The sequence below is a fragment of the Oncorhynchus mykiss genome, chromosome 23, assembly GCF_013265735.2.
Source record: "Oncorhynchus mykiss isolate Arlee chromosome 23, USDA_OmykA_1.1, whole genome shotgun sequence".
Classification (NCBI taxonomy): Eukaryota; Metazoa; Chordata; class Actinopteri; order Salmoniformes; family Salmonidae; genus Oncorhynchus; species Oncorhynchus mykiss.
The window spans coordinates 61,044,882-61,061,697 of NC_048587.1; the positions used below are offsets into that span (position 1 = coordinate 61,044,882).

General features: G+C 40.3%; 1 protein-coding gene across 10 annotated transcripts in view; it reads right to left on the reverse strand.

The window, feature by feature from the left end:
* The window catches only part of adgrb3 (adhesion G protein-coupled receptor B3), a 335,139-nt gene that overhangs the window by 105,403 nt on the left and 212,920 nt on the right, over positions 1 to 16,816 (reverse strand). For all 10 annotated transcript variants that reach the window (XM_036960949.1, XM_036960951.1, XM_036960942.1 and 7 more), the window contains 2 exons: positions 13,425 to 13,527; positions 12,316 to 12,359 (listed from right to left, as the gene is read on the reverse strand). In XM_036960949.1, the coding sequence (XP_036816844.1) occupies positions 12,316 to 12,359; positions 13,425 to 13,527 (147 nt within the window). The remainder of the gene's footprint in view (positions 1 to 12,315; positions 12,360 to 13,424; positions 13,528 to 16,816) is intronic.

The window sequence follows — 16,816 nt, forward strand, 5'->3', positions numbered from 1 at the left end:
CCTTTCCTGTCCTACCCTTTCCTGTCCTATCCTTTCCTTTCCTGTCATGTCCTGTCCTATCCTTTCCTGTCCTACCCTTTCCTGTCCTGTCCTATCCTTTCCTGTCCTACCCTTTCCTGTCCTGTCCTACCCTTTCCTGTCCTATCCTTCCCTGTCCTGTCCTATCCTTTCCTGTCCTACCCTTTCCTGTCCTATCCTTTCCTGTCCTGTCCTATCCTTTCCTTTCCTACCCTTTCCTGTCCTATCTTTGTTATTTTAGGTATTTTATGAGGGTGCCCTTAAGATGTTGCAAAAGCAGCACCTTCTCTTCGTGGGGTCCACACAAAACATGAATCATGACATAACACGGAACATTCATAGACAAGAACAGCTCAAGGACAGAACTACATCAATTTTAAAAAGACACAAGTAGCCTATGCTAGACAACCATTTTCAAGCATTGCCATAGATTTTCAAGCACCATTCAGCCAAAATTGTAACTCGGCCACTCAGGAACATTCACTATCTTCTTGGTAAGCAACTCCAGTGTAGATTTGGCCTTGTGTTTTAGGTTATTGTTCTGCTGAAAGGTTAATTCATCTCCCAGTGTCTGGTGGAAAGCTGACTGAACCATGTTTGCCCTATCTCCATTCCGTTTCTTTTTATCCTGAAAAACTCCCCAGTCCTTAACGATTACAAGCACACCCATAACAATGATGCAGCCACTGCTACGGTTGAAAATATGGAGAAAGGGAAAGGAAAGGGAAAAGGGATACCTAGAACGGTACTCAGTAATGTGTTGTATTCAGGACAAAAAGGGAATTGCTTTGACATTTTCTGTTGCAATGTTACTCTAGTGCCTTGTTGAAAACTGGATGCATGTTTTGGAACATTTTTAAACTGTACAGTCTTCCTTCTTTTCACTCTGTCATTTAGGTTAATATTGTGGAGTAACTACAATGTTGTTGGTCCATCCTCAGTTTTCTCCTGTCACAGCCATTAAACCCTGTAACTGTTTTAAAGTCACCACTGAAATCTCTTAACGGTTTCCTTCCTCTCCGGCAACTGAGTTAGGAAGGACACCTGTATCTTTGTAGTGACTGGGTGTATTGATACACCATCCAAAGTGTAATTAATAACTTCACCATGTTCAAAGGGATATTCAATGTCTGATTTTTTTTGTGTATCTACTAATAGGTGCTGATCTTTGCGAGTCATTGGAAAACCTCCCTGTTCTTTGTGGTTGAATCTGTGTTCGAAATTCACTGCTCGACTGAGGGAGCTTACAGATAATTGTAGGTGTGAGGTACAGAGATGTGTCAAAAATCATGTTGAACACTATTATTGCACACAGAGTGAGTCAATGTAACTTATCATGTGATTTGTTAAGCACATGTTTACTCCTGAACGTATTTAGGCTTGCCATAACAAAGGGGTTGAATACTTATTGACTCAAGACAATTCAGCTTTTCATTATTATCAAAAAAAGTGAAATCAAATCTAAATGTCCCTTTTTGAATTCAGGCTGTAACACAACAACATTTGGAAAAAGTCAAGGGCTGTGAATACTTGAGTTTTTAATAGTGTTTCATTTCATTGGCCTAAGCTATTTTTAGTTGGAATTCAAGACCAGAAGGATCTCAGTTTGTCAGTGTCAGAATAGCCACTCATTTTGTTGTACTTGTGTGGTGTAAAAAACAAAACAAAGACCTGGGCCTATGATTTCTTAATTCAGCCCTGTCTATGCAGTGGAGCAGAGAACAAACAGGACAAGGAATAGCATCTCCCCCTTAGCAGGAGAAACCCGAGTCTAGCTTCCTTACTTATGTTAGTCAGCGTTAGTCTCTGTTTGGTAAATATCTTAGCTACAAAGACTTTAACATGCTTTAGACAGCACTGGTTGTCATGGTTTCAGTCCTGTGTTATGGGAGTTGTGATTTACCAATGTTACAGATGTAATCTCTTCAAGAGGATAGTATTCAGGGGGAAAGTATTCGGGGGGAAAGTATTCAGGAGGAAAGTATTCAGGGGGAAAGTATTCAGGAGGAAAATATTCATGAGGAAAATAATCAGGGGGAAAATATTCAGGAGGAAAATATTCATGAGGAAAATATTCAGGGGGAAAGTATTCAGGAGGAAAATATTCAGGAGGAAAATATTCAGGGGGAAAGTATTCAGGGGGAAAGTATTCAGGAGGAAAATAATCAGGGGGAAAGTATTCAGGGGGAAAGTATTCAGGAGGAAAATATTCAGGGGGAAAGTATTCAGGGGGAAAGTATTCAGGGGGAAAGTATTCGGGGGGAAAGTATTCAGGGGGAAAGTATTCAGGGGGAAAGTATTCGGGGGGAAAGTATTCAGGGGGAAAGTATTCAGGGGGAAAGTATTCAGGAGGAAAATATTCAGGGGGAAAGTATTCAGGGGGAAAATAATCAGGGGGAAAGTATTCAGGGGGAAAGTATTCGGGGGGAAAGTATTCAGGGGGAAAGTATTCAGGGGGAAGGTATTCAGGAGGAAAATATTCAGGGGAAAAGTATTCAGGGGGAAAGTATTCAGGGGGAAAGTATTCAGGGGGAAAGTATTCGGGGGGAAAGTATTCAGGGGGAAAGTATTCAGGGGGAAGGTATTCAGGAGTAAAATATTCAGGAGGAAAGTATTCAGGAGGAAAGTATTCAGGAGGAAAATATTCAGGAGGAAAATAATCAGGGGGAAAGTATTCAGGAGGAAAATATTCAGGAGGAAAGTATTCAGGAGGAAAATATTCAGGAGGAAAGTATTCAGGAGGAAAATATTCAGGAGGAAAGTATTCAGGAGGAAAATATTCAGGAGGAAAACATTCAGGGGGAAAGTATTCAGGAGGAAAATATTCAGGAGGAAAGTATTCAGGAGGAAAATATTCAGGAGGAAAATATTCAGGGGGAAAGTATTCAGGAGGAAAATATTCAGGAGGAAAATATTCAGGAGGAAAGTATTCAGGAGGAAAATATTCAGGAGGAAAGTATTCAGGAGGAAAATATTCAGGAGGAAAGTATTCAGGAGGAAAGTATTCGGGGGGAAAATATTCAGGAGGAAAATATTCAGGGGGAAAGTATTCAGGAGGAAAATATTCAGGAGGAAAATATTCATGAGGAAAATATTCAGGAGGAAAATATTCAGGGGGAAAATATTCATGAGGAAAATATTCAGGAGGAAAGTATTCAGGAGGAAAATATTCAGGAGGAAAGTATTCAGGAGGAAAGTATTCGGGGGGAAAATATTCAGGAGGAAAATATTCAGGGGGAAAGTATTCAGGAGGAAAATATTCAGGAGGAAAATATTCATGAGGAAAATATTCAGGAGGAAAATATTCAGGAGGAAAATATTCAGGAGGAAAATATTCAGGGGGAAAGTATTCAGGAGGAAAATATTCAGGAGGAAAGTATTCAGGAGGAAAATATTCAGGAGGAAAGTATTCAGGAGGAAAGTATTCGGGGGGAAAATATTCAGGAGGAAAATATTCAGGGGGAAAGTATTCAGGAGGAAAATATTCAGGAGGAAAATATTCATGAGGAAAATATTCAGGAGGAAAATATTCAGGGGGAAAATATTCATGAGGAAAATATTCAGGAGGAAAGTATTCAGGAGGAAAATATTCAGGAGGAAAGTATTCAGGAGGAAAGTATTCGGGGGGAAAATATTCAGGAGGAAAATATTCAGGGGGAAAGTATTCAGGAGGAAAATATTCAGGAGGAAAATATTCATGAGGAAAATATTCAGGAGGAAAATATTCAGGAGGAAAATATTCAGGAGGAAAATATTCAGGAGGAAAATATTCAGGAGGAAAATATTCATGAGGAAAATAATCAGGAGGAAAATATTCAGGAGGAAAATATTCAGGAGGAAAGTATTCAGGAGGAAAGTATTCAGGGGGAAAATATTCAGGAGGAAAATATTCAGGAGGAAAATATTCAGGAGGAAAGTATTCAGGAGGAAAATATTCAGGGGGAAAACTTATTGTAAAGACAAACTACTTATTTTTTGTTAGACTTTTTCTGTTTCCCCCTTTGCTTAATCATATTTTTTTTCTGATTATCCATGCTTGTTGTATTTGACAACCCTTTACACAAAATTACGATAAATCATAATTTAGGCATGCATGATCACGCATACCAGATGCAGAGGTCAGGATTGGGGGGGTACAATACATACACTCATGTATTCTAATTGTTTTCCTGCACAGATGAATGTTGGTTTCCTTTGCTGAGTACACATGTTAACCAACAAATTAATTGATTTACACATAAACCCTCAGACAAACAGATTACTGATGACAAGAATAAACAAAACACAAACAAATATATTAGATTGTTATGAATTATGCATGAGTTCTATTTTGCTTGGACAAGCTTGTTGCCAAGAAACCAAATTCTGTTTTGTTAATTCCAGTTCTAATAACATCCTCCTCCAGCTGACTTCCCCCTGGTTCACAGTCGCTGTCCCTTCAACTCTTTCAGCCGACAGTAGAAATACTACTGGACCTGAATCTATTTCTAAAAACTCTAATTATTCTCAAGAGACCAGAGACTTGTGTGGCCCCTGATTCAATAGAAATGGAATTTGGTTGAACGTGCTTTAGTTTTCTTATCTGCCACTGAGTGGAGAAGAGAACCCGTTTTTCTCGCTGTAACTGATATTGCAGCAGAAGCACAGTGCAATTTTCACATTATAGGGTTATTCAAATTAAAAAGCAGCCATATTCAATTTACAAACTGGGGCTGCGGACAATAACTGCTGCCATTTTGTACTGGAAGATGTAAAATATGAATTCCTGTAGAAAGTTATATATTATCACACAGGCATCATACAGTATGTCCCCTATGATAGATACTGTATTCCCCAGTGGTGCAACGTTGAAATGACCTCATTACGACATGATTAAAACCAGAACTGGTTGAACAATTGTTAAAATAACATCTTTGTGGTCAATTTTCCCTACCGGGAAGTAGAACATATTGGCCGGCAGGGTAAATGTAGGCAAACAACCCTCAAGTGTCTGTTTATATGTACTTCCATAGTTCTGTAGTGACAAGCATAATCATCCAACATCATTTTTTACTTCTGTTTTCTCCTGCATTGTGTTTCTATCTGACTGTTTACACCTCTGGGTAGTTCCAACTAATGTCCCTGTCACCCACCCTCACTGTGAGCATTGTTTGGTAAAGGGAGAGGGTGGTGGGGGTATACACCTGGGCTGAGCTGTCCTATAGGTGTGCCCCAGGGAGAGGGTGGTGGGGGTATACACCTGGGCTGAGCTGTCCTATAGGTATGCCCCAAGGAGAGGGTGGTGGGGGGCTACACCTGGGCTGAGCTGTCCTAAAGGTGTGTCCCAGGGAGAGGGTGATGGGGGTATACACCTGGGCTGAGCTGTCCTATAGGTGTGCCCCAGGGAGAGGGTGGTGGGGGGCTACACCTGGGCTGAGCTGTCCTATAGGTGTGCCCCAGGGAGAGGGTGATGGGGGTATACACCTGGGCTGAGCTGTCCTATAGGTATGCCCCAAGGAGAGGGTGGTGGGGGGCTACACCTGGGCTGAGCTGTCCTAAAGGTGTGTCCCAGGGAGAGGGTGATGGGGGTATACACCTGGGCTGAGCTGTCCTATAGGTGTGCCCCAGGGAGAGGGTGGTGGGGGGCTACACCTGGGCTGAGCTGTCCTATAGGTGTGCCCCAGGGAGAGGGTGATAGGGGTATACACCTGGGCTGAGCTGTCCTATAGGTGTGCCCCAGGGAGAGGGTGATAGGGGTATACACCTGGGCTGAGCTGTCCTATAGGTGTGTCCCAGGGAGAGGGTGGTGGGGGTATACACCTGGGCTGAGCTGTCCTATAGGTGTGCCCCAGGGAGAGGGTGGTGGGGGTATACACCTGGGCTGAGCTGTCCTATAGGTATGCCCCAGGGAGAGGGAGAGGGAGAGGGTGATAGGGGTATACACCTGGGCTGAGCTGTCCTATAGGTGTGCCCCAGGGAGAGGGTGGTGGGGGTATACACCTGGGCTGAGCTGTCCTATAGGTATGCCCCAGGGAGAGGGAGAGGGTGATAGGGGTATACACCTGGGCTGAGCTGTCCTATAGGTGTGCCCCAGGGAGAGGGTGATGGGGGGCTACACCTGGGCTGAGCTGTCCTATAGGTGTGCCCCAGGGAGAGGGTGATAGGGGTATACACCTGGGCTGAGCTGTCCTATAAGTATGCCCCAGGGAGAGGGAGAGGGTGATAGGGGTATACACCATGGGGTGAGCTGTCCTATAGGTGTGCCCCAGGGAGAGGGAGAGGGAGAGGGTGATAGGGGTATACACCTGGGCTGAGCTGTGGATAGAACACACAGGATAGAAGGATAGAACACACAGGATAGAAGGATAGAACACACAGGACAGAGGGATAGAACACACAGGATAGAAGGATAGAACACACAGGATAGAAGGATAGAACACACCGTATAGAAGGATAGAACACACAGTATAGAAGGATAGAACACACACCATAGAAGGATAGAACACAAAGGATAGAAGGATAGAACACACAGGATAGAAGGATAGAACACACACCATAGAAGGATAGAACACACAGGACAGAGGGATAGAACACAAAGGATAGAAATATAGAACACACAGGATAGAAGGAAATAATGAGTCATGAAGAACAATGTTTCTGAAATCTGGGAGGGATTCTGTTTCTGTTTCAATCGATGAATTTTAGGAACAATTGAAATGTTTCAGAAACAGATGAAGGGAACTGTGTATGGGATATATAGTTGACGTTATTTGTTGACATTCTTCAATTTAAAGGTTGTACAGATGTAGGATCTTAATATGGTCACTCGTTTGTTACTGAGCATTTTCCTATACAGCAGGAAATGCAACTTGTAGTGTTTTTGAGTTTAAGAAGGCTTCTAAAGTTTGTTATTTCATTCTTGCTTTCCCTTCACGATAATAGTATCAACCCCTCATGAATTATAATCCACATAATTATTAACATTTACTGTTGCTGCAGCATTATTTTTCTTGCTGTTGCAAACTGGATCAAATTAAGGTCCTACATCTGTATGCTATCTAGTCCTTTCAGAGGAGGATTAAGAAACCAGAATAATAAAGCATGTTAAATTAAATAGAGATAAGATTTGAGTCTAATGTATATAATGATGGTATATTATCTGACGCACAATGTGTAAGGAACAAAGAACGCAAGGAACAAATAACGATGGCATTGAAACCAGCTTCTATCAAATCACGGAGTTCCTTGATATTCCAACGGCACAAAGGATCTTTCATTTGATTTACCCTTATCAGTGTGCCATTACGGCTGTAATACAACGGCTGAAATACAACACAGAGGACAAGAGATGCATTCAAAACCTACATTCAATTTCCTCTGGACTTCGCCGCTTATTGTCTCATACAATTGCAGAATAATACCTGCCTGTAGCTTAATTAAATACAGGAACCCTGTATGTGAGATAATAGGGGTCTGTAGCTTAATGAAATACAGGAACACTGTATGTGAGATAATAGGTGTCGGTAGCTTAATGAAATACAGGAACCCTGTATGTGAGATAAGAGGTGTCTGTAGCTTAATGAAATACAGGAGCCCTGTATGTGAGATAATAGGTGAAATACAGGAACCCTGTATGTGAGATAATAGGTGTCTGTAGCTTAATGAAATACAGGAACACTGTATGTGAGATAATAGGGGTCTGTAGCTTAATGAAATACAGGAACCCTGTATGTGAGATAATAGGTGTCTGTAGCTTAATGAAATACAGGAACCCTGTATGTGAGATAATAGGTGTCTGTAGCTTAATGAAATACAGGAACCCTGTATGTGAGATAATAGGTGTCTGTAGCTTAATGAAATACAGGAACCCTGTATGTGAGATAATAGGTGTCTGTAGCTTAATGAAATACAGGAACCCTGTATGTGAGATAATAGGTGTCTGTAGCTTAATGAAATACAGGAACCCTGTATGTGAGATAAGAGGTGTCTGTAGCTTAATGAAATACAGGAACCCTGTATGTGAGATAAGAGGTGTCTGTAGCTTAATGAAATACAGGAACCCTGTATGTGAGATAAGAGGTGTCTGTAGCTTAATGAAATACAGGAACACTGTATGTGAGATAATAGGGGTCTGTAGCTTAATGAAATACAGGAACCCTGTATGTGAGATAATAGGTGTCTGTAGCTTAATGAAATACAGGAACCCTGTATGTGAGATAAGAGGTGTCTGTAGCTTAATGAAATACAGGAACCCTGTATGTGAGATAAGAGGTGTCTGTAGCTTAATGAAATACAGGAACACTGTATGTGAGATAATAGGGGTCTGTAGCTTAATGAAATACAGGAACCCTGTATGTGAGATAATAGGTGTCTGTAGCTTAATGAAATACAGGAACCCTGTATGTGAGATAAGAGGTGTCTGTAGCTTAATGAAATACAGGAACACTGTATGTGAGATAATAGGTGTCTGTAGCTTAATGAAATACAGGAACCCTGTATGTGAGATAAGAGGTGTCTGTAGCTTAATGAAATACAGGAGCCCTGTATGTGAGATAATAGGTGAAATACAGGAACCCTGTATGTGAGATAATAGGTGTCTGTAGCTTAATGAAATACAGGAACACTGTATGTGAGATAATAGGTGTCTGTAGCTTAATGAAATACAGGAACCCTGTATGTGAGATAATAGGTGTCTGTAGCTTAATGAAATACAGGAACCCTGTATGTGAGATAATAGGTGAAATACAGGAACCCTGTATGTGAGATAATAGGTGTCTGTAGCTTAATGAAATACAGGAACCCTGTATGTGAGATAATAGATAATAGGTGTCTGTAGTTTAATGAAATACAGGAACCCTGTATGTGAGATAATAGATAATAGGTGTCTGTAGCTTAATGAAATACAGGAACCCTGTGTGTGAGATAATAGGTGAAATACAGGAATCCTGTATGTGAGATAATAGGTGTTTGTAGCTTAATGAAATACAGGAACTCTGTATGTGAGATAATAGATAATAGGTGTCTGTAGCTTAATGAAATACAGGAACCCTGTGTGTGAGATAATAGATAATAGGTGTCTGTAGCTTAATGAAATACAGGAACCCTGTATGTGAGATAATAGATAATAGGTGTCTGTAGCTTAATGAAATACAGGAACCCTGTGTGTGAGATAATAGGTGAAATACAGGAACCCTGTATGTGAGATAATAGATAATAGGTGTCTGTAGCTTAATGAAATACAGGAACCCTGTGTGTGAGATAATAGGTGAAATACAGGAACCCTGTGTGTGAGATAATAGGTGAAATACAGGAACCCTGTATGTGAGATAATAGGTGTCTGTAGCTTAATGAAATACAGGAACCCTGTATGTGAGATAATAGATAATAGGTGTCTGTAGCTTAATGAAATACAGGAACCCTGTATGTGAGATAATAGGTGAAATACAGGAACCCTGTATGTGAGATAAGAGGTGTCTGTAGCTTAATGAAATACAGGAACCCTGTATGTGAGATAATAGGTGTCTGTAGCTTAATGAAATACAGGAACCCTGTATGTGAGATAATAGGTGTCTGTAGCTTAATGAAATACAGGAACCCTGTATGTGAGATAATAGATAATAGGTGTCTGTAGCTTAATGAAATACAGGAACCCTGTGTGTGAGATAATAGGTGTCTGTAGCTTAATGAAATACAGGAACCCTGTATGTGAGATAATAGATAATAGGTGTCTGTAGCTTAATGAAATACAGGAATCCTGTATGTGAGATAATAGGGGTCTGTAGCTTAATGAAATACAGGAACCCTGTATGTGAGATAATAGGTGAAATACAGGAACCCTGTATGTGAGATAATAGGTGTCTGTAGCTTAATGAAATACAGGAACCCTGTATGTGAGATAAGAGGGGATTGGTGATGTAATGTCCATGTATGTGAGATAAGAGGTGCCTGTAGCTTAATGAAATACAGGAACCCTGTATGTGAGATAATAGGTGTCTGTAGCTTAATGAAATACAGGAACACTGTATGTGAGATAAGAGGGGATTGGTGATGTAATGTCCATGTATGTGAGATAAGAGGTGCCTGTAGCTTAATGAAATACAGGAACCCTGTATGTGAGATAATAGGTGAAATACAGGAACCCTGTATGTGAGATAATAGGTGTCTGTAGCTTAATGAAATACAGGAACCCTGTATGTGAGATAATAGGTGTCTGTAGCTTAATGAAATACAGGAACCCTGTATGTGAGATAATAGGTGTCTGTAGCTTAATGAAATACAGGAACCCTGTATGTGAGATAATAGGTGTTTGTAGCTTAATGAAATACAGGAACCCTGTATGTGAGATAATAGGTGAAATACAGGAATCCTCTATGTGAGATAATAGGTGTCTGTAGCTTAATGAAATACAGGAACCCTGTATGTGAGATAATAGGTGTCTGTAGCTTAATGAAATACAGGAACCCTGTATGTGAGATAATAGGTGAAATACAGGAACCCTGTATGTGAGATAATAGGTGTCTGTAGCTTAATGAAATACAGGAACCCTGTATGTGAGATAATAGGTGTCTGTAGCTTAATGAAATACAGGAACCCTGTATGTGAGATAATAGGTGTCTGTAGCTTAATGAAATACAGGAACCCTGTATGTGAGATAATAGGTGTCTGTAGCTTAATGAAATACAGGAATCCTCTATGTGAGATAATAGGTGTCTGTAGCTTAATGAAATACAGGAACCCTGTATGTGAGATAATAGGTGCCTGTAGCTTAATGAAATACAGGAACCCTGTATGTGAGATAATAGGTGTCTGTAGCTTAATGAAATACAGGAACCCTGTATGTGAGATAATAGGTGAAATACAGGAACCCTGTATGTGAGATAATAGGTGAAATACAGGAACCCTGTATGTGAGATAATAGGTGCCTGTAGCTTAATGAAATACAGGAACCCTGTATGTGAGATAATAGGTGTCTGTAGCTTAATGAAATACAGGAATCCTCTATGTGAGATAATAGGTGTCTGTAGCTTAATGAAATACAGGAACCCTGTATGTGAGATAATAGGTGTCTGTAGCTTAATGAAATACAGGAACCCTGTATGTGAGATAATAGGTGTCTGTAGCTTAATGAAATACAGGAATCCTCTATGTGAGATAATAGGTGTCTGTAGCTTAATGAAATACAGGAACCCTGTATGTGAGATAATAGGTGTCTGTAGCTTAATGAAATACAGGAACCCTGTATGTGAGATAATAGGTGCCTGTAGCTTAATGAAATACAGGAACCCTGTATGTGAGATAAGAGGGGATTGGTGATGTAATGTCCATGTATGTGAGATAAGAGGGGATCGGTGATGTCATGTTCCTGTTCCCCGTTGTCAAGAGAAAAGTCAGACTGCGTCCCTATTTCCTATGAAGTGCCCAGGTTTTGGTCAACAGTAGTGCACAATGAAGGCAAAAGTCAGACTGCGTCCCTATTTACTATAAAGTGCCCAGGTTTAGTCAAACGTAGTGCACGATAAAGGGAACAGTATGCCATTTGGGATGCAGGCCCAGACTTAATTCCCCGATGTTATTTAGGAGATTTATTCATTTCATCTGATTTTAATCTTCATAGGCGTTTTTTTCTGCTGAAGTAATTGTCCTCAGATCCCCTTACAGAGGACGGCGGCCCCGAAGCTAATACATGCAGAGGATAGGATCGTCTGAAGACATTCTGAGTAGAATTACCTACAGTACACTTTGCCAAGACGGACAAAACAGTGTTTTCATCTTCAGAGCATTTAGAAATATAGTTTATTCCAATAGAAATGAAAAGCGTAATTCCATACATCACAGATACATCAACATCGACTTCCGGCGCCGACAGAGATGGCCGCCTCGCTTCGCGTTCCTAGGAAACTATGCAGTTTTTTGTTTTTTTACGTGTTATTTCTTACATTAGTACCCCAGGTCATCTTAGGACTTTAACTATGCCACTTTGTTTACATACTCATCTCATATGTATATACTGTACTCGATACCATCTACTGTATCTTGCCTATGCTGCTCTGTACCATCACTCATTCATATATCCTTATGTACATATTCTTTATCCCCTCACACTGTGTACAAGACAGTAGTTTTGGAATTGTTAGTTCGATTACTTGTTGGTTATTACTGCATTGTCGGAACTAGAAGCACAAGCATTTCGCTACACTCGCATTAACATCTGCTAACCATGTGTATGTGACAAATAAAATTTGATTTGATTTGATTTGATCAACATGGATTAGAGAAGAGCAAGGAGAAAACAGCAAAAAGAAAGGCTTGTTTACTTACATGACGCTGTTATCCCACAGTGCACAGTAAGGACTCAGGGTTCCCTGCATCACCAAGAAGAAGAGAGCACGCTGAAAACCTTCACTCATTAGATAACCACAACAAAATGACCAAAGCCTCACAGGTACTCATTTCTAACCGTAATTATCCAAGAATAACTCACTAAACAAATAGTTTTTTTTTAAACTAATGGCTATGGCAAGACCTCTTTAGATTGCAGTTCAGGGTTAAAATGTAAAATGCCAATGAGAATTGGTGGCAGTTTCACTTTGAATCACTTTAGCCTCAATAAGCATTGAAGTACCCAACAATGGCTACAGCCACACGTTTAGAGTGCATTAGCCAACAAACAATGGTAGAGTAATTGATTCGATGATTAATTTGCAGGCGCCCAGTGTAGCAGGTGTGTCAGGAGAGCGAGAGAGAGAGAGAGAGAGAGAGAGAGCGAGAGAGAGAGACAGAGAAAGAGAGAGAGAGAGAGAGACAGAGAGAGAGAGAGAGACAGAGAGAGAGAGAGAGAGAGAGAGAGAGAGAGAGAGAGAGACAGAGAGACAGAGAGAGAGAGGGAGAGAGAGAGAGAGGGAGAGAGAGAGAGAGAGAGAGAGATGGCACTGTCCAGATAATTACAAGGACAAGCTCTCTTTACAACCCTGGCCTTTTAGTTAATCTCTGAGATAAAGACGATCGTTCAGAGGTGTCGTCCAAGGTGATGCAGAGCAGCATGTCATTGTCAGAGCCCATATATTTCAACTTGTCCTCCTGATTCAGATCTGGGCCTGTGTTTATCAAGCGACTCAGAGTAGCACTGCTGATCTGGGGTCAGTTTTGCCTTTAATAATAAAATGAATTAGGTTAATATGGACAGGGATGACCTGATCCTAGGTCAGCACTCGTACTCTGAGATGCTTTGTGAATATAGGTCCAGATATACAGTATCGGTTACACAATTATCTGATTGGATATTAAACATCTGCCTTCTCTGTATCACTTGTATGCCTTTTCAAGAAGTGAGGGAGTCTTGGGCAGGTACTTACATTGTGAGGAGGTCATTCTTGCCCTCGAATTAATTAAAATGAAAGATGAAAGATGAATAAAATAAAGGTCCTTACGTTGGCCAGGTGAGCCAGCTCGATCTCCAGGTGTGACTCTGTTATCCTGGGCTCTGGTCTCACTGTGACAGCAATGACTTTGGAGCTCACTGCCGTGTGGTTCCTGGGTGGAAAACAGAGGGATGTACACCATGAGATGGACACCGATTGGAAGTTGTGGCACTTAGGCACTGCTACATAAATACTGTGTGTTCGGTCCCACTTTAAACAAAGTACATCTTATAAAGGCTATATATAGCTTCATAATGGCTTCATGATCACTACATAAAGGCTTTATAAGCACTACATAAATGCTTCACAAATCGTACAAACCATATGACTAAACTTTATGTTCTGTCTTATTATAAGGGTATATGTCAGACAAATGCATCACAATCTCTGGGAGAGTTTTCTTTGTGAGTCAGGATTTTATTTTTTGGGGAGTTTGCACAAAAGGTGTGTTAATAAAATGTTCCCTAAATGAGTTGTGTTTCATAGACTTACCAAAGATAAAATCATATACAGCGTTTAACACATGACCCCTCATTCAGAATGTTGATACTATTGATGCACATTCAGGTTCATCTGATATTATCAATGTCCTTTGATGCAAAGAACAACACAAAATGTCATGTCACACCTCTCTGTGAGGCACGTGACAAACACACCTGCTGTGGCACTGCAGGACAAAACCTGACACACAAAATGACACATGTGAAGCAAGTCAACCCAAATACATGTGAACTGGAGCCCAGACAGAGCGAGTGGAGAGAAATTAGGCACTGGGGGGCCAACTTAGGCACTGGGGGGCCAACTTAGGGTGTGATTTCATGGTCCATTTGGAGCGAGTCACAAAAGATTGAAAATAGACACGTCTGGAGCTCTGGCCTTTTCTACGTTAAATGAATCACAGTGAAGTGTCTCTACCAAACAACCTGAATCTAACAGAGATCTTTAAACACTGTCTGTATCACAAATGGCACCCAATTCCCTTTTTACTGGACTACTACAAAAGTACTGCACAGTATTTATTCAGGATCCCCATTAGCTGCTGCCTTCCTGGGGTCCAGGGAATAGGGTGCCATTTGGGACGCATTCCGTGCCTCCACCTCATCTCATGCAGTGTATATCTAGTCTATCTCCACTGCAAAGCAAGACCCCAAACCAACTTCAAATGACACGCCTCCTCTCCTTTTGTCTTTGGCTTATTTACTTCCTGAATATAGATATGGGGGGGGGATTCTATTGCTGAATAAAAATGGATGACTTTCTCTCTAGAGTGGTAATGCGTTTTGAAACATAATAATACATTGTAGTTCATGAAAGGGTGACTTGGTAGAAAGGGGCCTTGGTACACTTCTGAGCCTGCCTCTCTTCTCACCTCACCTGAACTGCCCCAGAAAAAAGAGTATGAAAGAGAACTACTCAAAAGGAAGTTAATTGGAGCCTTTCTACTTTTTCAGGTTCAGATCTACACTGTGTCCTCTTTGCACTTTATTTGTCTTTATCTTCAAGGGAACGTGTGTCATGGGGTGGAGAACAGAGAATGTCACATTTCATTTTCCTCTTTCATCTCTCTCTCTTTCATTTACCTCCTGGGGAAACAAAACAGTAGGTTGTGACACCACCAAACTGATACTACAGTGACTGACTGGTTCAAATGACACCCTACTCCCTATAATATAGTGCACTACTTTTGACTGGGCCCAAAGGACTCTGGTCAAAAGTAGTGCTAAATGTAGGGAATAGTGTGCCATTTTGGTTTCTGACTGACGGTGTCTGACCTACAGTTCTCTAGGGAGGGTCTGAGAAGGTTCTAGAGCTCTCAGCTGGGCCCAAAGATGTTCCATAGAACGTCTGGAACTCTCTAGAGAGAAAGACTGGGTTCGATGTTTGATCCTGGGCAAGAACACCACAATCTGGGTCAGTCTGTCTGCTGTTTCCATAAACAGGCCACATTACTAAGTCAAATATGGATTTAGGACTGGATCACAAAGAAAACTAGTGCAGATACAACATCAATGGATGGCTTTTATAAGAGTAGAATATCAGTGACCAGAGGAAATACAATAACAATGGATGGCTTTTATAAGAGTAGAATATCAGTGACCAGAGGAAATACAATAACAATGGATGGCTTTTATAAGAGTAGAATATCAGTGACCAGAGGTAATACAATAACAATGGATGGCTTTTATAAGAGTAGAATATCAGTGACCAGAGGTAATACAATAACAATGGATGGCTTTTATAAGAGTAGAATATCAGTGACCAGAGGAAATACAATAACAATGGATGACTTTTATAAGAGTAGAATATCAGTGACCAGAGGTAATACAATAACAATGGATGGCTTTTATAAGAGTAGAATATCAGTGACCAGAGGTAATACAATAACAATGGATGGCTTTTATAAGAGTAGAATATCAGTGACCAGAGGAAATACAATAACAATGGATGGCTTTTATAAGAGTAGAATATCAGTGACCAGAGGAAATACAATAACAATGGATGGCTTTTATAAGAGTAGAATATCAGTGACCAGAGGTAATACAATAACAATGGATGGCTTTTATAAGAGTAGAATATCAGTGACCAGAGGTAATACAATAACAATGGATGGCTTTTATAAGAGTAGAATATCAGTGACCAGAGGAAATACAATAACAATGGATGGCTTTTATAAGAGTAGAATATCAGTGACCAGAGGAAATACAATAACAATGGATGGCTTTTATAAGAGTAGAATATCAGTGACCAGAGGAAATACAATAACAATGGATGGCTTTTATAAGAGTAGAATATCAGTGACCAGAGGTAATACAATAACAATGGATGGCTTTTATAAGAGTAGAATATCAGTGACCAGAGGTAATACAATAACAATGGATGGCTTTTATAAGAGTAGAATATCAGTGACCAGAGGTAATACAATAACAATGGATGGCTTTTATAAGAGTAGAATATCAGTGACCAGAGGAAATACAATAACAATGGATGGCTTTTATAAGAGTAGAATATCAGTGACCAGAGGAAATACAACATCAATGGATGGCTTTTATAAGAGCAGAATATCAGTGACCAGAGGAAATACAATAACAATGGATGGCTTTTATAAGAGTAGAATATCAGTGACCAGAGGAAATACAATAACAATGGATGGCTTTTATAAGAGTAGAATATCAGTGACCAGAGGAAATACAATAACAGTGGATGGCTTTTATAAGAGTAGAATATCAGTGACCAGAGGTAATACAATAACAATGGATGGCTTTTATAAGAGTAGAATATCAGTGACCAGAGGAAATACAATAACAATGGATGGCTTTTATAAGAGTAGAATATCAGTGACCAGAGGAAATACAATAACAATGGATGGCTTTTATAAGAGTAGAATATCAGTGACCAGAGGA